Genomic DNA, 23,136 nt, shown 5'->3' on the forward strand with positions numbered 1-23,136 from the left:
GTTTTTATGTGGATTCTTTCAGTTGCTCTTTCTGTGTGGGGGACTCACAGGAGTTAGAAAAACAGTGTTATACTTTGCATTTTCTTTTCATCATTATTTCACCAGCATTTAAATTTAGAATTAGAAGTTGTTAGTAATACCTTATATTCACATAGTGTTTGTAATTTACAAAATACCTCCTATTGTGCTTTCATTGGGTCTTAAAAACAGCTCCTGAGATAGAAACGAGCAAGTGATTATCCCTTTATAGATGAGGGTTCCCAGGCCGAAGGTGAATGACATGCCTAGGTTCATTCTTTAGTAGCAAAGAGATGGGAGTAATACATTGTTGGCAGATACCCTTGTAAAGATCCTAAGGGTAAGGGCTTCAGTGTACGGGAAGCGCTTGACGGCTTGTGGGTTTTCTGCATTGAGTAACCTAGGCTTTCTGTTTTTAGGATACCACGCTCGCTTGAATCGTCTACCAGGAGCTGCAGCTCGATGCCTCAGAAAGGGGCGAAGAAGGCTGGTTGGGAAGGTGACAGCTCTCATGGTTTCCGGGGCACGATAGGAAGGAAGATGATATTCCCTGTGGGGTTTGTGTGTCCTCTTGACAATCAGAGGCCCCACAGAGTTCCCTGGAGTTAATGAAACCAACTGGAATGTCTTGGAAGTTCACATGAGTAAACATTTTGTAGGATTTGATTGAATACACACATAACATAAAAAACTTAATTCACAGAGAAGTTCTGACAAAGACACTGTCATTACAGCCTGTCATGTATCAGTTCATGAGCCTACTGTCTCTTCTGCACCTTCAGTGAATCCTGTGGCACTGTATAAGTAAAAATACATTTGTTTTTTTTTTTTTAACAACTCCTTCTGAATTCATGAATGTAGTTTTGTTTTATCCTAATTTTGTTTTTTCATTCTAAAATTAATTTTAAAAATAGGGAAAAACCTCTCTCCAAATTCCAAGAGCCCCTCCTTAGCCAGGAGGGAAGAATTGCTACCATTGCTCAGTTCTACCTCTGCCAGGGACTGTACCAGGCACTCAGTTCATTGCTTCCTCCCAACTGCTTTGCTCAAGGTGACAGTCCCCTGTGGCAGCTGAGGGAAACTTAGGTTCAAAGAGGTTAAATAATGTCTAATAATGTCTGATGTTACCTGGATCAAAACGGCAGAATAGAGATTTGAACCTAGGGTTGCTTTATCTTTTAAAATTTTATTTTTTTTCCTTGTATAGCTTTGAGATGCAGAAGTAGCATAAGGCAGGAGCTCCTGGTCATAGAAGATATTGATGGGCAAAGAGTAAGAAAGAGAGAGGTAGCTGAGAATATTGTTTTTCACTCAGTAATCCTTTAGAATGTGTGTTGAACGCTGGTATGTAGTAGTCGGCCACGGTCTGCTTCCCCTTCAAGGTCTGTAGCTTTTTGAAGCCTAGTTGGAGACTTTTCTGAAGTTTGAGGCATGGAAAGAAGTGAAGTTTATTTCCAGACAAACCGAGATGCTTATTTCTTTAAATTGCAATTCAAATATCCAAGTAAAAGGCATTTGATTATTGAATGTCTCAGTACTTTACCATCAATAAAGTACTGCCTTTGCTGTTCTGGAAGCTAACTCCTAGAACAGCTGGCAGATAGGAGTAGATGGGGTTGAGGGAGGCAGCTTGGGAGTGGAGCATGGAGAGGTGATTTTACTTTTCCACTTTATTGGTTAGGAGGGCAGACAATGCTCTCCCTTGTATTTCCCTGGAAGTGAGTTTAGTTTGCAGGCTCCCTTCGGCGTGTGTGGAGGGGACTGCAGGCCTATTGGACAGGCCTCCAATGATTTCACAGTAGGGTAATATTTACTTGTTTAGTTCATCTTCATCACCTTAAAGGGATGTTTGTCATTTCCAGCAGAGGTCACTGCTCTGCCCTCCTGTTTTTCTCTCCCCTCATTTCTCTTCTCTTTTTCCAAATTGTAATCATAAATAATGAGTTCCATTCACAGCTCCCTGCCAGCGAGTTGCTAATTACGCAAAGTACTGCTTGTAATTTACACAGTAATAAACTGTAAATTTAAACAGTACGGCATTTTAAGTTAATAATTTTTCTGCTGTAACAAATAACTCATTTTTCATCCATCCCTTCCCTTGGCCCCCTACCATTCTGTGTCTGCGGTTAAGAGGCATAACTGTAAGGGATAAGGAATATGAAGAATGCAGTTTGTGAAACCTTTTCATTTAGCTCCATTCCTGTCCAGAATCTGAGCTCAAATTAATTTTTCTATAGCTAGTGGTTCTGCTAAAATGTGTACACTAATGTCTAGACTAATCTGTACACAGATGAATACAGATAATAACATTTGCTCAGAAACAAATGTGCTTAAGTGGCAGGCTTGATGTTCTTGACATTCATGCCGTTGACTTATGTTCTCTCATCTTAATCCTTGCTCCTATTGTGTGACTCTTATTCATATGCGGGTCGGTGTGCTTTCTCAGGTGCTGTGATAGATATTCATTATTAATGTACGCAAGTTAAATGAAGGGTGAGTGCCTTCTGCCACTTTCCAATTGTTTGGAGATGATTAGTTTCTGAATTGCATATGGTATTTGGGTAGGCTTTAACATTACAAGCTTGAGTGCCCTGAATTTACTGATCAGTTTTTGCAAACTTCTGTTTTACTTTGAGGTGATGTTTAAGGCACAGAAGACAGGGTGACAACTTTTGTAAGCTACCAAGATCCTTTAACATGTAGATACTCGGTCAGTAGATATTTTGGCTTTACTAGTGAGGACTCAGGTATCCCAGGGTCAGGGTTTCTGTGGTCACAGTCACACAGGTGATGGAGCTTACTATGCTGAATTGATAAAAATGGGCTGCTGTTGTCAGGTGTGGTGGTGCATGCCCATAATCACAGCACTGAGGGAGGCTGAGGCAGGAGAATGGGAAATTTGAGTCCTATTTAGAGATACAGTAAGCCCCTGTCTCAAAATTAAAAAATAAAGGGGGCTGGGGATGTAGCTCAGCATTAAAGCAATCCAAGGTTCAATCCCCAGTTGTTCCTCCCACCCAAATTTGACTGCTTTTTAATTTTCTAAAAAAGCTCTACTCCTTATATACTTACATAATTTCAGGAAGTGTTACTCACTATATTAAAATACCATATAGATATAGATATACCTTATATATCTATATATATACCATATATACTATATATACCACATATATATACCATATATACTATATATACCACATATACTGTATATACCATATATATATATATATATAAACAAATGATAAATATTTGAGGAGTAGGTATGACCTAAACAGTATAGGATATTTGTATGTATTGAACATCACATTATATCCTATTAACATGTCTAATTTTTATGTTTTTATATATCAATTAAAAATAAATTTCTTTTAAACCAAGTGTGGTGGCACATATCTATAATCTCAGCACTCTGGGAAGCTGAAGCAGGAGGTTTGCAAGTTTGACGCCAGCCTGGCCCCTTTAGTGAGACCCTGTGTTAACAGAAAAAATAAAAAGGGCTGAGGGGCGTAGCTTGATGTGAAGGCCCTGGATTCAGTCTCCAGTACCACCAAAAAGACAAAAGAAAAAAAGTAAATTTCACTTAAAATTTGAAAGTACTATGTATAGTAAATTATTTATAATAATTATGTATAGTAAACTATTTATAATGACTTTTTTGGATCATTAGGAATAATGAGGATCGCATATAATACCTTTAAGGTAGACTCCCACAAAGAACTATAGTTGCTTTTGAATTTTAAAATTGATGTTTGATGTGCACACTTGAAATTGTCTGGACTGGCACAATTTTGGGGACATGTGAGCTGGGTGACAGATTGTTACCCCTGTGGTTGATGATACTTTTGTCTACCTTGTGTTTCTAGGAGACCAGCGTATGTACTCTGGGTACTGAGAGGATAAGCCATATCATCAGTGACTCCCGGCAGAAAGAGTAAGTGCTGAAGTATTTGCTGGCTGTCCTGGCCTGTTCCTTGGAAATGTGGGCAGAAGGGGGTTTATAAAGCAACCTACAAATCAGCCTCACAGCTAAGAGAAGAGATCTTAAAGATTTGTACAGTCGGAATGGCTAACCTCCTAAAACCATGGCAATGATTTGCTTTTTGTTTTTAGTTTTTATTTTCTTGCCTTTTATATTTCTAAGTGCTACATTAGTAACTGCCAATAAGGCTTTTATATTTTAAAGTCATTTTTTGTCTCTTAAAAATTTTTTTTAAAAAAATAGTTTTTTGGTTCAAAATCGGTGATTGCCCTATTTCCCTATATTGTTTTCCTTTTTGTCCTAATTTCTGGGGTGGGTGCAATGGAAAACCTGTGTGTAGCTACAGAAGAATCACTCTGCCCTTTCTCATGACCACCCCCTCGCATGGTTGGCTGTGGCAGGTGTCCTTTCTGTACACACCATGGCCAGGATGCAGTTACAATCTTGTGCATATACTGTCTAGCCTGAGTTTCAGTTTACAAAATGGAAAGATGTACATGAGTTTGTTACTCATACAGAGTTGGGATCCTCCTGTAACATAACCACACAGCTGAAAGTGCATATCATGTGTGATCTTGGGTTTATTCTTGCCTGTCCAATTATGTACATGCCATTACAGAACTTTGCACCCTTTCATGAGTTACTTTCAGCAAAAAAGTATACACAGTTAATATCTTTTTCTTTCTCTTTTTCTCCTCTGCCATCTTTTCCATTTCTTTCTTTATTTTTACTTCATTATTCCATTTTTTATCTTCTGTCTTTTCTAATTTTTCCATTACTTCTTTTGTTATTTTCTTTCCTGTTACTTTTTGTCCTCTTTAGTTTTTGGTTACCATCAGCTGGGCAAAGAGAACGAAATCAGGTAAGATCACTTTTGCCATCTTTGTTTTATCATTTGATTTCCTTTTCTTTAGAAAGAATAAAGCGTTGCCGTCTGATTTTCCTCACATTTCTGCTTGTGCACATGAGGTAAGGCTCCCTCCTTATGTTGTTCTGATTTTCTTAGAGAACTGTTTTCTAAGAATATCTGTTACTCACTAATGAGAACTCTAGCCAATGCCCCCTTTTCAGTACAGTTGTGATTATCAGTTTCGTGTAACACACATTACAAGGAAATTCAGTTTTTACATTAGTTTCAAATTTTGTTGTAAGAAATCAGGATGAGTTCACCATCAGAATCCCATGTTATAAAGTTATAAGCTGACACCTAGACACGAAGCCAAAAAGGTGAAGCTGCTTTTAGTGAAGTGGGTCAAGGCCTGGGAGCTTGGTCCTCTTAGTCTTTTCCCCAGCTCCACCTGAGGGGGCCATTGGCATGTTTGGGCCTTTTGTGTAGGCTTCACTGTTTAAAGATAACTTGTAGTGGCTACTGTGATATTAACTTATGTTTGAAGCTTTTTCATTTGGAGGGTATAAGGATTGCTTTATCTTAGTAGTGAGTTGTAAGATTGATGAAGACTGATATGTAAAAACTCCCAAGCTTCCTGTTTGTTTTGGGAACTACTTAGTACCCAACTGAGCTGATACACAATTTACGCTTGGAAATTTCATTGTGAAGTTACTATTTTAAAATGAAGTGTAACCATGAAGATATAATGTATATATTTATGAGAAGATTTTAGGTGGCATATGGACACAATTTTAGTTTTAAATTTTGTATTATAATGTACATTATTAAAATGTAATTATTCTATAAGCTTATTGTTTCATAATAATAAGTAATAGTAAGACTGAGTAAAAGTAATGGTATAAAGAAAAATGCTAGATAAGCAGTAGTGCAGGTGAGTAGGCAGATAAAGAAAAAGTCATGAAAATGCATGTGAGAGACCACAGTTGGGGTCTCTTACGACAGAGCGCTTATCATGCTTGCATTAGAAGGTCCCAAAGCAGAAGGAGACCTGTGGCCATCATCCAGATTTGTTATGTACCAATGAGGAGCTGGAGGCCCGTAAAACGTAAAATATTCACCCAAAATTATGGCTAGTAGAACTAGGTCTGGAGCTTCGTTGGTAGATAGAACAGTTGCTTAGTTTACATTCTCTTTTTTAAAAATCAGATTTCATTGATAGATTCATCAGAGAATTTGGGTTTTTTCCCCATTGCCCTGTCCTCCTTTCAGTCCCTCCCCACTCCCCATTTACAAAACCTTTGTTTCCATGTTTTCCTTCTTTTCTCTTTCCCTTTTCTTCTTTTTAACTGTTCCCTTCTTTCTATATTCTCTTTAAGTACTTTTGAAGTTACCATTTGAAGTTCTTCCAGCCTTAGAATGCTTTCAGTTATGGACTTTCAGGGAGGGATTATTATAGGAAAAACCCAAAGAAAGCTAGTAAGCATAAAGTGAGTTGCTTTTATATGTAGTATCCCATTTGATCTTCATAACCCCCTTTTTGTTTTTGTGTTTGAATTCTGGGGATTGAACCCAGGGTTTCTTGCATGCTAAGCACATGTTTTACCATTGAGCTACACCCTTAACCCCTTAGAACCACCTTATGAGATTAATAGTTGTTTTACAGATAAGAAACTGAGATTACTAGCCAGGTATGGTGGCACCCACCTATAATCCCAGCACTTGAGAGGCTGAGGCAGGAGGATATTTGGGAGTTCGAGACCAGCCGGGGCTACAAAGTGAGCTCAAGTCCAGCCTAAACTGCATAGCGAGACCCTGTCTCCAAAAGACAAAAAGAGAAGAAAAAAAAGTAGCTGAGATTACTTTACAACCTGAATGTAATACTTCAGTTAGTCTTAAAATAGTCCTGTAACATAGTTAAGACAGATACCAATATATACATTCTGCACATGAGAATAATAAAGCTCAAAGAGGTTATTTAATTTTCAGTACAGAGTAACTCAGTGGTAGGCTAGGATTAAAAGTTAGGTATTTTAATTTTAGTCTTGTTTTACTATTGTACTGCTAGTGTGTGCTAACCAGTTATCCTTTGAAATATCTGCAAAAATAAGGGAATAAAGAGATGATTTTAATGCTGTTCTTCTTGGGGAAAGGGGTTGATATATCACTGTAATTATTAGGCATAAGTTCCTGTTACGTTTATTGGGAAGTACTGTCTTCTGCCATTTAAGTGATTATATGTTAGAAGTTTTTGAAAAATTGTTGCTCTAACAAGTAATAGTATTTTTTTGAGGTCTACTAGACCAAGTATACCACATTCATGAGCACACTATTAAATTTGCATCATTTTATTGAACAGGGTCTGTTTAGTAAGAGAGAACAGTTGGACAAAGAGGAAAAACAAATGGTACCTGCAGGTCCAGGTCTCTTTCAGTTAAGCCATAATAAAATATTATTTATCTCCACAGTTGAATCCCCTCTCTCCCCTTTACTCCCTGGATGTTCTTGCGGATGCTTCTCACCGAAGGTGTTCACCAGCACACTGCTCCTCCAGGTATTGGCTCCTACTGCTTATTTTCTTCCATACTCACTCTGTAATACTTCAGATTACGAAGTATGCTCGCGTGGAGGATCCCCTTTGATCCTTACAACCTTCAGAGGTAAGTAGACGTTCTACAGATGCAGAAACAGGCTGATTGTGCTGAGGTGTCTTTCCTGTAGTCCCATGGCTAGTTTGTGGTTAAGTCTCAACTGTGTCCTGAGTCTTCTGGCTCATATTTCATATCATTTCCATTGCTAAAATCCCCGTCTTCAAAGAATATTATTAATGTTCCTTACCGTGACCTGCAAACCCCTGCAAAATTTGATTTCTGCCCATATGTCCAGCCCCCTTTCAGTAATTCTTCCTGCCTTTCAGGGGGAAGAGATCTAGCTGCACCAGAGAGCTCCAGTTTGTTTTTGAGAAATAGCAGCCCTTTCTTGCCTTGGACCTTCACTCTTGTTCCGTTTGCCTGGAAACTTCCTCGAGCCTCTGCTTGTCTCAGCTGAAGTGTCACCTCCTCAGAGAGGACCTCTCAGACCATCCTGTCAAAAGGGATGTTCTTATTATCTGTTTCCTTTATAGCTCTTATCACAGTCTGTAATGAATTTGCATATTAAAAAGGTATTTTTTTCTTTTCCTCCCATGTCCCTCCTACAGAATATATGCTTAAAAGTGCAGAGACCTTATTTTATTCCTTGACAAATCTTCAGTACCTTGTGTGGCATTTGTTAGGCATTCAGTGTGTATCTGTCAAGTGAAAGAATCCTATTCCTCTCATTATAAATTCTCTTGATTTAGGTGACATGAGAAGTAAAGAAGTAAATGCGGTTTCAATGATAGCATTCCTTAGGGTTATTATGTACAAAAGAGCAGCTAATAGGCTGTACCATAGAACTTCTATGATTTTGGATGTACTGACTCTTTCCAAGGTCTTGATTTTCTTTCTATCTAGTAAGTTCTTAAATAGATACATTAATAGGTTTGGGGGCATAGGCTGCACAAAGAAGTTATTTTTTATTTGTATGGTTGGAACTTTGCTGTGGGCTGTAACGGTGAACTGTGAACCATAACCACTTCTAGATCTTTCTCCCGAAGAAGTAGTATTTGAGTGGGGAAAGTTTTGACAAGAGAGGCCATCATAAATGGTGTTACTAAGCATGTGGAAAATTGTGGGATCACGGAAACTATCAGCATAACCCTTTCTTCAGTAGCACTCTGTTTATTCATCATTCCTTCCTTCATTCATTTGCTGACTTTCCACTGTGTGCCAGGCCATTTATCTATACTCTCATAGGATAATGAGGTAGAGAAACTCACAGTTGCAAAACAAGTTTATAACCAAATATATATGAAGCAGAGGAGGGGTTCCTAACTCAGAGACCTCGAGGAGGTTTTCTTAGAGGTGGTCTTGACCTTAGGTCAAAATAATGCACAAGGTCTTTGACCTGTGTGACCTTAGAGAGGTCAAAATAATACACAAGATTTCATCCACAGGAGAACAGTCCTTTAACTTTTTATCTTGATGCCAAGCACAGTGACGGTGTGTACTCTCTGGGAAGACAGTGTGAGTAGCCCTGTGTCACATTCCATGCTCAAAAGTGGACTGCTTTGCCCTTCTCCCTTACCTCTTCTACCTGGACCTGGCTGTGCTGAGGTCAGTGTCACTGTTTTTCTCAGGTTTCTGTTTCTTTGAGAAACCTCATCCCCTGGCTGGCCTAGGTGGCAGCTTCTTGTTTCTTTGTGTGTTTCATTATCCCCTTCATTATTATTTTCCCCTCTGTTGCCTGGTAGTGCTTGTGGCTGAACTTGGAAACATGAGGAAGTCAGCTGAACTTCTGGTGTGCCCTGCTCTCGAGAAATGATTGCTAAAAGCAGAGGAGAGAAAGTATGGACAATTACGGATCATCTTTGTCCTTACTTCTTGACAGCATTCCCAGGGTAGTGGATACCAAGTGGGCTGCATACATAAAGGATCTTTGAGGTAGAAGGAAATTACTGTAAGCTTAATATTTATTTATTATTTTATCCTTGAAATTTTTCTGTACTTTAAATGATTAGTGTAAGTGACCTCTGCAGGTTTTAGACAATGTAAATGATGAATCACTGAGCTTTCAAGGCTGCTTCTTACTACTTGGGAATAGTGGGGTCCTTGCCCAGCCAAGGGTCAGTGGAGAGCGAGCAGTCTTAACTCCAGTGTAGGGGACCAGCAGGATGGGACTCAGAAGTGAGTAGTGGGTTCTGTGCAGATGGACTGCTTCACAAAGGCCTGGTACCAAGAAGAGAATGTGAAGGAACAGTGGCAGTAGGGAAGAGGCAGCTGAGTGACTGTATTAGAAAGTGTTTTGAAAAAAAAAAAAAGAAAGTGTTTTGAGTGAAAATTTTATCTTTTTCTTGTCCCATTTTATTTGTAGTAGGGAAAGATTTTTTCAAAGCATTTAGGCAGCATTGGGAATTTTACACCCATCATTAGAACCATTTGCGTGTGTGTGTGGTGACTATGTTATCATTAGTGGTGTAATTTTATTTTGCAAAGAGAGAAGTGTTTCCTGTTTTATCACAGCTTTCCCTGAGGAGGGCTGGTGTATTAATTTGCTGTATTGCCTCCTGGCTGTTCCCAGGCTGTTTTTCCTCTTCATCATGGAATTTTTAATGGCCCTCACGCCTCTTGGGAAGCATGTGAGGAAGAGCTCCTGGGGGAGTGCTTCCCTTTTTTCACATGCCTATAATTACTCTCCTTTAAGGGCACAAAGAGTCTGCTAATCATGCCTGAACTATGAAGGTTCCCTCCCGTCGGGGCACTGAGCTGGGGCTGCCACTCACATGGACACTGCCAGTTGCACTTTACCAGGTGCCCAACTCCTGCATGCACGCGAGGCCGCCTCAAGAGCCATGTACAGCTTCATTCTCAGAATAGGCCTGGGGTCACTGAGGGGCAATGAGTGGCCTCAGGGTGCGCTCTTGTTTAGTATTTCATTGTGATAAACAAATAAATAAATAATAAAATGATACATCAATACAGTACTATCTTAAAATTGTAATCCCCGGACTGCAATTTTAAGATAGTACTGTACTGACGTATTATTTTCATACAGCTCAGATGGCAGGGAATGGGAGGGTGAGTTTTGTGTTCTTCGCTTGATTTATTAATAGATTTGTGGATTAAGAAGTTTTTCAGAAGTGCCACTCTAGAAATACTTAAGTTTTGGTGCTCTTTGATCCTGGCTTCCCTTTGGAATTACATGAATAGCTTGCTAGGCCCCACCAATAGAGATTCTGATTTAATTGGTCTGGGGTGAGGCCCAGGCCTTGGAATTATTTTAAGGAACTCAGGTGACTAATACGCAGCCAAGGTTAAGAACTGTTGCCCTAAGTACGTATGGTTTTATAACTGGTGCTTTGTAAATTGCTTAACAAGGATGCCTGTTTCATAATTGGCATGAGCTCTGTGTTTTGGTCTTGTGAGCAAGATTCCTCACGGGAGGTAGGCCTCTGGACTGCTCTTGGCTTTGGCGAAACTGCAGTAGGTGAAGAAGAGTTTGTGTATAGCACAATGCCCAGCATGTCGTTACTGATAAATGGGGAAGGCAGAGGTTTGTGGGTGGATGTATATACAGTTGGGTGTTCGGATGAAATTTTTAAACCAAGTGTTGTGTTGTTTTGGTTGCTAGCATTGGCATTTGCTCTTGAAGTAGTAATAGTTGGTATTAGAATTGTTGCTGCTCAAACAGCAGATGGTGTGATTGGTGTTCTGATAGAAGCAATGGTACTGTTGTCAAGGGTACAGTCACAAAGTTGTAGTGAGGCTCAAGCTGCGGGCAGTTTTTCCCGATGTGAAAGGTTGATTGATTGTGAAGGATAGCTTTTCTTCCCTTATTACCTATAGGAAACAAGAACCAGAACTAGAACTGAACAGCTGCTACATCTCTGTTGTATGCATGCAAGTCACAGATGTCATTGTTTAGTGCTTTTGTGGCAGTATTGAATTTTCCTTACCTTCCATGATTTTTTCTCGGTTTTGGGTGGTGATTTGGTGGTGCGTCCACAGTTTCCATTTATTCTTTCTTATCTTTAAGTTGTGAAACGGCAAAGCACGTTTGATATCTTTTCACATCAGTCAGTGCCTTTGTAAATACCATGACTTTCATTTGAGAAATTTTATTTTCTGTTCCAGTAAGGACAGCAGACACCAGACACCAGACTGGTATGTAATTATTACACATGCTCTGTAACTAATGAAAAATCTCAGCTTCTACTCTTTTCTTCATTTTTCACAAGATAGTGGCAGAGGCAATCTGAGATTAAGAGCATGGCATTAATGTGAGACTGACCAATGTAGAGTCTTGCTTTTCCTGGGCAGACGACCAGACCTCTCTATTCCTGTCTCTTTCTTCGTGTTTGAAGTGGAAATACTAGTACTTTTCTTATTGGACTAGTGGGGATCAAGATGAAGTAGTATACATAAATATTTAACATCCTAATAGCTAATATTACTTTTCTTATATAGTTACTTTCTTAGGATAAATTGCAAATTTAAGAACTTTTGAGTTGGCTTGGAGAGTCATTTGCTGATAAGTGGCAATATAGATTCTTGGGGTCCTTATATGGCCTCAAAATATTAGAAGAGGAGGCTTTTGGACAGTGCTTAGGTGAAGAAGAAAGAGCCCTTCCTGCCCATTAGAGAGCTGAAGTAAGGTAGGCCAAGCTCATTGTAATTCATTTTATCTGTTCACAAGCGTTATGATCTGCATATCAGAGTTGTGTGCCCAGCTGGCGGTGCCATTTGACAAGGAATTTCAAAGAGCAAGAAGAAGACTCAATTCGTGCTATTAATTTTGACCTTTGGAGCCATAATAAACAGCCTCAGGTTTTACCCCAGGGCTTGGGGGAAGGAACCTTTTATTAGTCCTCTCTGCTGGGGATGCAATATTACAATTGCAGTGGCTCTTGCTCACCCCTTTAAGTCTTAGTTTCAGCTGTGTGTGAGGAAGTTTTTCTGCTATGATGTCCATAAGGCTGCCCATGCCTCTTGAAACTTCCTATTGTATAGCACGCAGTCCTTGAGTCTTTTGTCCTCTCTTGGAGGGTCTCGTTTACTGCAGCTCTCAGCTGGCTGGCACCTTATTGCCTACATGGAGTGATAAAAGCATTCTTCTCTTTTTTCCATTGTAACATGCCCATCTTTCCACCTGATGGGGAATGATTCTACTCCTGGGTGTCATGAACCAATTCATGATGTCCTACCGTGGCCTGGCAGAGGGTAGTAGATGAGGGAAGATTTTCAGGTGCTGGTGAGCAGTTTATCACAGACTGCTGAGGGTTAGATCTGAGTGAAAGCCATTAGAGAATGTGTGAGGATCCTTTCCTATTAGATAAGCCACCTCTTTTCCCTATGGTAATTGTGAAGTGGTTTTCTCTCCCTGGTTGCTCCTCGTGTCACAGGCAGGGGTCTTTTCCCACATGCAAGTCTGTGAAAGCTTTCCCCTACTGGGTGTTTAATAAATGTCAGTTAACCCTGAAGATAAAATGAGTGAGGTGGTCTCTCTGCTTCCCTAGATTTTATCCTCCTTCCCCTTCTTTTGCCCCCGCACTTGACCTGTTCTTTGATTACAGCGCAGTGCCTCGCTGGTAATCTTGAGCTCCTAGGAGCGGGGCCTTGGCTCGGCCATCATGTGTCTGCCCTCTCCACATCCAGCACAGTGTTCCATAAATTTTTGTTAAAAATAATTGAAGTGAATAGATTAGTAATTAATGAGAATAATTGGAATATATGATACAAATGATCTTTGGTCCTTAGAAACATTAATTTTTCCTCTGATATTACTTATATGTGTGTGTTCAAGAAAATGTACAGCAAAGAAATACCTTTGTTACATCAAAATTTATTTTTATTTCATACAAAAAAATGAACTTTTCCATGACTTTTAAAAATCAGTGATTTTGAAGGTAAAGTATTCCTTAGCTCACCATTGGCAGATGAAGACTGCTTTAGCTCTTTAAGAGTGTTTCTTACCATCTTTGTTCTGAACTGAAAGCAGTCATTTCAGTTACTTTTTGCCAACATTGATTCTATTAACACACACGTGTTTCTCTAAGTAATTTTTTTTCCCCCTAAAAGTACATTCCTGCCCCACGGACATGGTGATCTGCCCAGTTTCCTAAGTAACACTGCCATTTGAACAACTCACCTGATCTTTCAGTTCCCTCCAATAAAATGAAGTAGAAATGCCGTGTTTATGTGTAATTATAAAAAATACACTCTCAGTTAATTATAGAAAATACTCTTTTAATTAATGGTTAATCTTCAGCATTCACCTTCATACTTAATGACAAGAATTTAGGGACTGTTTCTATAAGAATTTTTAAAAAAGAGTATTGCTTTTAATGTTCACTCCTTCTTCTACCCCCCCTCCTTTCTGGCAAGCACTGCCACAGTGGGAGAACATGACCCCTGCAGGGGAGTGCTGATCCTGGCTCTCCTGCTACCAAAGCAGCGCATGCCCCAAGCAATTGCTGGCTTAAGAATGCAGGTTTTCCTGAGGCCTCTGTCGGATGAAATGGAACAAGCAGAGCCCATTTTTTCTTTAGGTTAATTGTTTATGTATCAATTTTTACCTGTTTATATCGTGTAGTCATTTTACTCTTTAGACTAAGTATGTGGATCTCTGCTGTTAAAGAGGTTGGCTTTGGGAATTTGGTAGATTGTTTAACTCAGTAATTTCCACAGTAACTGCCACTTAAAGTATGTGGGGACAAATTTCAAAACAAACACATTACAGATTCTGCTCCCACTCCCAGTCTACTAAATCAGGGACTTGGTGGAGCGTGGGTATTTTGTAAAAAGCACCTTTTATGATTCTGGTCATCATTTGTACTCTAGGGGAGAGTAAAGTTTTGATTTGGTAGCAGTGTTAGCTTAACTTCTACTTAGCCCCTGCTGTACTCTGAGTAACTGAAAGGTTCTTGAAAGGCACATGGTTTGCAACAAGAACAGCTGCTGCTCTTGCAAGAGCATTCTGATAGTCTGGTTAAATCTCCTTTTTCATGACAGGAAGGGGCCCCATGTTGAAGAAGCCTTGACTCTTTCCCTGTCCTTTGTCTCCTCACTTGTGTGTTGTCCCTTTTCAGTGCCATTTTATGAGAGTAGGTACCAAGAATGCACAGTAAAGTAACCCACATTAAATAAGTAACATTAAAAAGGAAGGGAGCCGGGTGGTTGAATGCACCTAAGTGAAAAGTGGGAAGGAAATCAACCTCTTTTTCTCTCCCTTTCTTCATTTTGTATGTATGTGGTGATGAAATGGGATTATTTGAGGATAAACAAAACTGGAGCTATCTCACGGTAGAAGTGGGAGCCACAGCAGCTGCCCACGCACATGCTGACTTTCTCCGGAGAGCCCTGGGCCTCACAGCCCCAGTCGCTGTTCTTCACTCCCAGCCAGGCTCATCCTAATGCTCTCAGTGTGCTCTGCATGCCGCTTCCCTCTGATCTCCTCTACACCCTCTTGCTCCAAGCACCCCAGCTTCCTCCTTATTTCCCAAAGCCTTGTTCTAGGTCCTCTTCCTTCTTTGTTCTCTAAGGTTCTTTCCAAGCAGGTGGATACCCCCACATTGAAAAGTAGATTTTTTCCAAGCTGTAAACTCTACCAATAATAGTGTCCCCCCTCTTTTTGGGGGGAAGTGGGACTGGAAATTGAACTCAGGACCTTGTGCTTGCCAGGCAGGCGCTTATGACACTGAGCTATATCCCTGGTCTGTAGTGTTCACTTAAAACTATAAAAGAAGAAAAATGTCTTACTGTGCTTGGTTAAGTTTGTTTTTCTTTCCTCATAACATATTGACTAGGTGAGACATAGAGAAAAGTATCCCTGTGTATTGAGCCTGAAGGTACATACTATTCTGCCTCCTGTGAAATAGCTCTCCAACCTGAAGATGGGTCTGAAGAGAAGTGTTTTGAGGGGGAAGGCACGTTTAACTGAGTTTTAAAAATAAACATGCCATCCCTTTATTGCCGACTCAGCTTCTCCGTTATTTGTATTTTGTAACCAGAAAAGCTATGCTGCTACAGATGGGGCTAGGTTAGATCATCGAGGCGGAGATGGTCCATTCATTTGCTCGTTCCTGTGTCCTCAGTGTCTAGGACAGTGTTTGCCACAGAGTGGGTGCTCAGTAAAAACTTACTGAGTAATGAAAAATGAACAAACTGCTGAGTAGAAGGGAAGCAGTATACACAAGAGTAACATTCTTTTATAGCCATCTGACTTGGTTTCCTTAGGAAGCCAGTAGTTTTCTCCTATAACTAGAGGAACTTACAAAATTTCAGGGATCCTGACTATTTAAGGTAACAGAAGGGGGAATGGTGTGGTGCAAGTGGACCGTTCACTTTAGAGGGAAGTCACAGGCTGGAAGCTGGCAGTCAGGGATCATTTAGTGTAAGGAAAGTTGACCCTGAAGTGCTTACTGTTACTGCTCAGGAAGGGACAGGGACTGAAAGCCATCACCTAGAGCGATGGCAAGGAAGCGTGGGGGCCACCTGAGCCATCGAGTCCACAATGCCCCTCAAGAATGCTGCCCAGTGTGGTGCAGTATGAGGACCTGTGTGCATGACAGAAGGTAACACTTGCTTCATTTTAGTAAAATAAATGTGTATTTCTAAAAAATACCATTTCCATTAAAAATGGCTAAAATTTAAACATTTTGGTACATTAACAATTTCATCGTTTTACTCAAAATGTGTCATTCCTTGAAAGTTTGAGATAAGTGTTAGTGACTACATCCATAAAGAAGTTGGTCGTATGGGACCCTGACTGTGTTACTGACATTACTCAAACATACAGGGCTGTGGAAATGAAGGGTGCGGCATAAGTATAAGGCAGCACTTACTTTGGGTCAGCCCGAGGTGATACCCTGGAAATGCATATTTTAACACGCTTTGGGTACTTTCGTTCCACTTCTCATTTTGCATTTGCCTCGTAAAACTTAGCGTGTTTAAACTTTGATCTTGAAACAGTATTTTTTACTAAATTCTTTATTGAAGGATAATAGGCACACCAAGAAATGTACACTATGGAATCATCACAGAGTCAGCCAAGTTATCAGCATCTAGATCAAGAAAATGAACATTACCAGAAAGAACCACAGAATCCCTGCGTCTCTTCTAATCATGGGCCCTTTTCAAAGCCATGCGCCTCACCATGCCGACAATCCAATAATATAGTGTGACCACTTCTCTGAAAACTTAAACTCGCTAAAGGTTCCTTTAGTGACTTTAAGGTAAAGAGGAAAGAATCACAAACACAAACCACTGACTGTTTGTTTACCTTTCTGAAGTACTTGTGGCTAGACGTGATTAAGTAACATCAAAGCGCTTGGGCAGTTTGAGTTTGGGTGCCCGTGTACTGCAGTACCAAAGGAAAAGTGTCGAAGCTGTATGTCTTGTATGTGTCTCTGTTATGATGAGGAAAGCAGTTTTGTAGTGCCCCTTTTCTGTGTCCTGTCTTCAGAGGGACCACCTTTCCATTCAGCGGGAAGTCCTATATAACTTCATTGTTCTGTCTAGGTTCTTTACACCTACTCCCCTGGATTCACTTTAGGTATGAGAAATGAACTATTTTCCTTGCTTTACACATTTTTTTCAGAATTAATTATTTTGGCCTTTGGAATTAACTTTTCATGGAATATACAATTTAAAGTTAACTCTTTCCATACAGGAAAGGATGATCAATTAAAGGTGATTTGGATGGAATATTCTAAACCACTGACCTTGTATTATATTGCAAATCTCCCCTCTAGTATCCTTTGTGTTGTAAAAATACTTCTTAGGATTACAGTCAAATTTTTCCTGTTTATAAATTAATTGACTTCAACTTTCGTTACTCAGTGAATGCACGTGTGTGTGCTATGGAAGTTATCAGACTGAGGGCCCTCTAAATAAGAACATTTGTCCATTTTACTATATGTTTTATTGCCTTTCTGCCTAGATTTTTTTAGACTATTAATCCATGAGACTTGATCCCTAGCTGGTACTATCAGTTAGGAGTTGATTTTATAGTTTTTAAATTCCTTTTTATGTTATGTACTGGCTGCTTTTTCAATTGCGGTAAAATAAACATAGCAGAATTTACCATTTTAACTACTTGAAGTGTTCAGCTGGCCATTTGATTTTGATTTTTTGTTTCTTTTTTTAAGACAGGGTCTCACTCTATATTTCAGACTAGCCTTGAACCCACTATGTTGCCCAGGCTGGCCCCGAACTCACAGCAACTCTTGCCTCAGCCTTCCAAGTGTTGGGGATTACAGGCATGTGCCACCACCCCTGGCTTGGCCGCTTGGTTTTTCAAATTTTTCATTTCTGCCAGTTCTAGTCAACATGTACATGCTGGGTAACAGCTGTGTGCCCTGTGCCGAGGTTGATAGATAATTGGAAAATGCTGAGGAAGTATAAATATGGCTCCTGTTCTTAGGATCTCTGTTCTTAATCTCAAGGAGATTACGCCTTATCAAAGAAACATGTATGGGGGTGATTGAAAAATATGGTGTGTGTTTAAATTTTAAGAAATATTACAGTAAAAGACACATTGCCATTAATCTCCCTCAGAATATTCCCTATCACTCTGAGCATACTTATCCAATCATTCTCAATACTCTGATTCAGTTCTGGAAGTCCTCTTTTGTGAGTGTCTGAGTTGTGATCAAACATTGTGAATGTTACTGCCGAGTGCCATTTGAAAGAAAGGCAGATTCATAAAAACATTACAGTGTGTCCTCAACCACCTTAGTTACTGGATCTGGCATGATGCAACTTGTGGCTCATCCCCAAAGTCAAAATGACCATGAAAGGTAAACATTTTTAAATGGATTCAGGACATCAAGACATTCATAGCAGTGTCATTCACTGTATTTTTTTATCATACTTTATACACTTAAAGAATGATCCATGCTAGATAAGGGCCCAGTGTCCAAGAAAAGCTTTATGTAAGGTGAGATTCGGCTTGGTCTTCAATCAGGGTAGAGTCTGTCCTTTGTGACAGAGAAGGAAGTGGGGAACTAAAATAGCAGACCAACTATTTTAGTATTAAGTCCATTGTCTTTCAGAGACTATGGTATGTGTTTTTAACTTTTGAAGTTGTATGTTAGATAAGGAAGCATTGGTGGCACATATTTTATATTTCTAAAAGTCACAAAACCCAAATCGACTCAACTTGTGAGTTAGACAGTGTTAAAATCCAGATATATAATAGAAGAAGGGTTAAACTACCTATTAAAATTCTATGCAAATACATCTGTTCATGCAGCATTAAACTTTTCAATATATTATCACTTGGGAGTAAGTATTTCATTAGTGAGCTTAGAACAATACAGTTATAGTTTTCATGAAGAATGATTGTACAAAAATCAGCATGTGATGAAACATGTATTTTTTGAAGTTAATCTTAAATGTCTGCTACTTTGAGATCAGGTAAAAAGTTTTCAGAGGGTGTGTTATGGATAGAGTGAGTTAGGGTTAATTCTGGATAATCTTGTGCCAAAACTGAGTGGCAGAGGATGGTGCCCATTTTGTTCGTAAGTCTTTGTAGTGGGTCAAGGAGATCATCTGTACTGAACATAGTGCTGTACATATAATAGCATGAATATGAAACATCTTGTCTCTTCTCGTTTGTACAGACAGGCAAATGCACACTGGGGAGCCCCATGCTCACGTGACATCAAGAGGAAACGGAAGCCGGTGGCCACAGCATCTGTGTCCAGCCCCAGTGCAGGTGATTATATCCACTGCGATTTATTGAGCACCTAGTGTGTGTGTCAGGCACTACATTATTAAATACAGTCCAGCCCCACTGCAGGTGATTATATCTGCTGCGATTTATTGAGCACCTAGTGTGTGTGTCAGGCACTACATTATTAAATACCTTTCTGTGTGTTCTTGGTGGTAAGTTAGATCATTTTAGTTCCATTTTATGTAGAAAAACCAAGACAGTGAGTAGCAGTTTGCCCAGCACTCTGATCCTGAAGTCTATGTATTTTTACTCTGTCTCTAGTTTTTTACTAGAATTTAAAACCTTCTATTCCACCATCAGCAATTTGGCAGTTTGGTCAGAAGTCAAGGAATCGCATGGACTCATTTGGTTTTTCACTTGGGTTTGGGGTACACTGGGTTTATGTGCAGGACAGTAGTAGTATATGTATAGGGGAGTGGTTGTGAAATTTCTGATTAAAAACAATTTTTTAGCTTAGGGTGGTGGGATACACCTATAATTCTAGCACTTGGGAGACGGGGCTACATAATGAGTTCAAAGCTAGCTTGAATTATCTAGTGAGACACTGTCTCAGAAATCACAAATAAATATTTTTTTTTTTTTTGGTTTTTTTCTCCGGTACCGGGAACCGAACTCACGACGTTGCGCTTGCCAGGCAGGCGCTTTTGCCGCTGAGCTAAATCCCCAGCCCCTAATATTTTTTTTTTTAAATTAAAACTATCCTTCTGTGAAAAATGAATACCAGTTGGTATTAATTAGCTAAATTAGTGGTTATCTTTGGTAGGAGGGAGTGACCAAGAAAGGATACAAAAAACCTGGGGTAGTGGAAACATGTGTCAGGAACCAGGCAGGGGTTACATGTGTGTTTATATGTATACAGGTTCTTTAGCTGCACACTTCAGACTTACGTACTTTACTGCATGTGTGCTATCAAGAACATTGGACATAGAATATAGATTCTTTCCCCTTAGACAATGCTGGTTGAGTGTACCTAATCTGAAAACCTAAAATGTGAAATGTGGAAAATCTGAAACTTTTAAAAACTTCCATACCTTACTGCACAAGATGGGTTGCATTAAAACATAGGCACAGTAAAAATTTTGTATAAAATGACCATTAACTAATGGTGTTTATGAAACACCATGTTTATGAAACACAAGTGAAATTTGTTTAAACTTGGGTTCCATCCCTAACATATGTGTATGAACATGTTATAAAAAAAAAATCCAAAGTTTGAAACACGTCCAGTCCCAAGTATTTTTTGGAAACTCGGGCTGTTCTATATATTATGTAGGTCAGAACAGTTGATAGCTGAGCAAAAAGTAAAATGTCAGGCAGATATGGAACTCTGCCCCCTTACCTTTACTAAGTTTCCGCATTCTCAGAAATCAACCTCTTTGAGCTTCGCTTCTGCTTGATTATGGTTCGTACTGGATAGTCTTAATCACAGGCCTAAGGATTATCATAATTTTTATGGTGCTTTCCACATGGCTTGGCCCTGAGCTGAATACTTTGCGTTATTTCATTTAATCTTTGCAACAGCTTTATAAGTGCTGTTTCTTTGTTTGTTTGTTTTGTTTTGTTTTTTTCTGGTACCGGGAGCCCAACTCACGACCTTGCGCTTGCCACGCAGGCGCTGTGCCACTGAGCTAAATCCCCAGCCCCTATAAGTGCCATTTCTATTCCTATAGCTGCATGAGGAAACTGAAGCTTAAATCACTTCCTATGATTACATGTTGAAAATTGCAGAGGGTCAAGAGTCAAGCTCAGACCAGTTTCTCTATGACTCCAGAGCTGCCCTCTTAGATCCTGCAGATCTTTTGTCTTTGTAGACAATGGAACTGGTTCCAAACCGGCACTCTGTGTGAAAACTCAGGTCCTCATCCAGTCTGTGGGATTTGAAGCATTAAACCAATCTCTCCTCTTTTTCAGCTATCCCCTCTCTTAATATCTGGTTTCTGCTTTTAACTTGTACTTCTTTGTAACAGAAGAGCTATTTGGAAGAGTTTAGATTATTTATCCCATATTCACATAGGGAAATTGGCAGATTAACCCATTTATGCTGAAGGTTACAACGTTTTGAATTTTTGCATGAAATTCATGAATGTTACATAGAAAAATTGAAGGAATAAGAATTTGAAGAGAAAAATTTCATTGTATTCTGTTGTTATTTGCTATTCCAAAAGTGGAACACTAGGCATAAAAAAAAGACTATTATTAAACATTTCCCCTACTCATTTCCCCTAGCCCAGTTCCTCTGCTCTCACTTGTTGACTAGGCCCTGCTTCACTGAGCATTTTTGTTTTCTGCCCACAACCTGAGTGCCCCGTGGAGGTGAAGGACATAGCCCAAGCCTGCGCCATCACTCAGTAGAACAAATGGGCTTGCTCGGCCTCACGTCGGGCCATCGCAGATTCCACCTCTTTTATAGAAATGAGTGATGAAGAGAGGTGCGTTCCACTTTGCTGCTGTATTAATACACATCAAGGGCCAGCTCCTGGCACTAAATCACGCTACTGCATACATCTGTTATCGGACTCTTCACCAGTGTGATGAACAAGACTGCAGATAGAGGCTTCCTTGTGTCATTCTTTATAGGATTTTCCTAAAAGAATAAATAGCTCAGATCTCTGCCAACACTCTCCCCTGTCACTGTGATGAATTCAGCTTCTTTCTTAAGCATGCAGCCACAAATCTTTTCCCTTTCCCCCCTCCCCCACTGGCAGAAAGTTTTTAGTTGAAATTGACTGAATTTAAAGATATTAATAAGGCTAGAGAGGTGAAGAGCAAGGAGCGGCGTGTCTTCCTTGTCTTTTTGTTCTAATAGTAAAGGGAAAGAATCCTTTCATAGAGTTACTAAGTGACACTTGTTTTTATGACTTTATAGAACATAGGTGTCTTGTGTACAGTGCCACAGCCTGGATCTTAGTGGGTAAGTGTGCAGATCTGCTTCTGAGATGATACCCAGGGTAGGAATTTCCTAGCATGTCTACTTCATGTTGACGTGAACTAGGTGTATATGCTCTTAAAGAATCTACTTAGAAAAGAAAAAAATGATTATTTTTTTCTAAAATTTGAGACTAACTAGCCATAAGAAACCTAAAGAATTCAGATGAAAACCAAATTTCATTTCCTTGAAATGATTTTCTTAGAGTGATAGATCAGAGCCATTGCCATGCAAATTCCAGACCTTAAAAAGTAAACACAGGGCTTTAGTGAAGGAGAATTGGGTTGATCAGAGGTTCTGTTCTGAGCTTAGGCTGTTTTGGCTATTCCAAAAGCCTCTTCTAACCTTCCTCTCCCTGGAAATAGGGTATGTGCCTGCAAACTTTATTCAAAAGGGTGTTTAGCAGTTCACTGGTTAACTAGTTATATCAGATTCCAAACATGCAGCCAGTGATAGGGCTACATTCAGAAGGGCTGGAATTTTTATCTTTTGCTCCCTCTCATTCCCCCAACATCTAAAAGAATACATAGCTCATAAAAAGCCTCAGTAGATTTGTATGAATAAATTAGTAGTATCTTAAAGTTGAAATAGTTGTTTTGATACTATTCTAGCCCCATGGTAAGTATTGAATGTTTGTAAAAGAATGTTTATAGCAGATCTAAGAAGTGTAGAGGAGACAATAGAGCTAATACCCATGTACTCATTACCCACTTTAAGAAAAAGCACATTAACTTTAAAACTTTTCTCTCGCTTCTTCTAAGAAGTAATAGTTATCCTGATGATTTTATCATTTATCATTTTTTTGGTTTTTCAAGTACTTTAACAGACATATCTCTAGGCAGTATATTATCTAGTTTCGTATGTTTCTGAACCTTGTGTAAAAGACTCAAATTGTGTGTCATACTTTATAAGTTACAAGTTTCACTGAGTTCTGTTCTTGAGATCCATTCCTGTTTTTTCTGCCAAAATTCATTCATTTTATCTACCATATATACTGTACTCCATTGTGTGAAGGTGATACATACACTACAATCAAATATTCTTGAG

The 23,136-nt window shown here is 39.4% G+C and overlaps 1 protein-coding gene across 3 annotated transcripts in view; it reads left to right on the forward strand.

The window, feature by feature from the left end:
• Gpatch2l (G patch domain containing 2-like) overlaps positions 1–23,136 on the forward strand; it is a 49,056-nt gene that overhangs the window by 21,120 nt on the left and 4,800 nt on the right. For 2 of the 3 annotated variants that reach the window (XM_005390153.2, XM_005390151.2), the window contains exons 5-9: positions 438–517; positions 3,885–3,952; positions 4,915–4,969; positions 7,316–7,401; positions 19,051–19,145. In XM_005390153.2, the coding sequence (XP_005390210.1) occupies positions 438–517; positions 3,885–3,952; positions 4,915–4,969; positions 7,316–7,401; positions 19,051–19,145 (384 nt within the window). Of the gene's footprint in view, positions 1–437; positions 518–3,884; positions 3,953–4,822; positions 4,863–4,914; positions 4,970–7,315; positions 7,402–19,050; positions 19,146–23,136 lie in introns of all 3 variants that reach the window. The other variant, XM_005390152.1, reaches the window with a different exon arrangement.

This window comes from Chinchilla lanigera, unplaced genomic scaffold (assembly GCF_000276665.1).
Source record: "Chinchilla lanigera isolate Chin_1 unplaced genomic scaffold, ChiLan1.0 scaffold00037, whole genome shotgun sequence".
Taxonomy (NCBI): domain Eukaryota; kingdom Metazoa; phylum Chordata; class Mammalia; order Rodentia; family Chinchillidae; genus Chinchilla; species Chinchilla lanigera.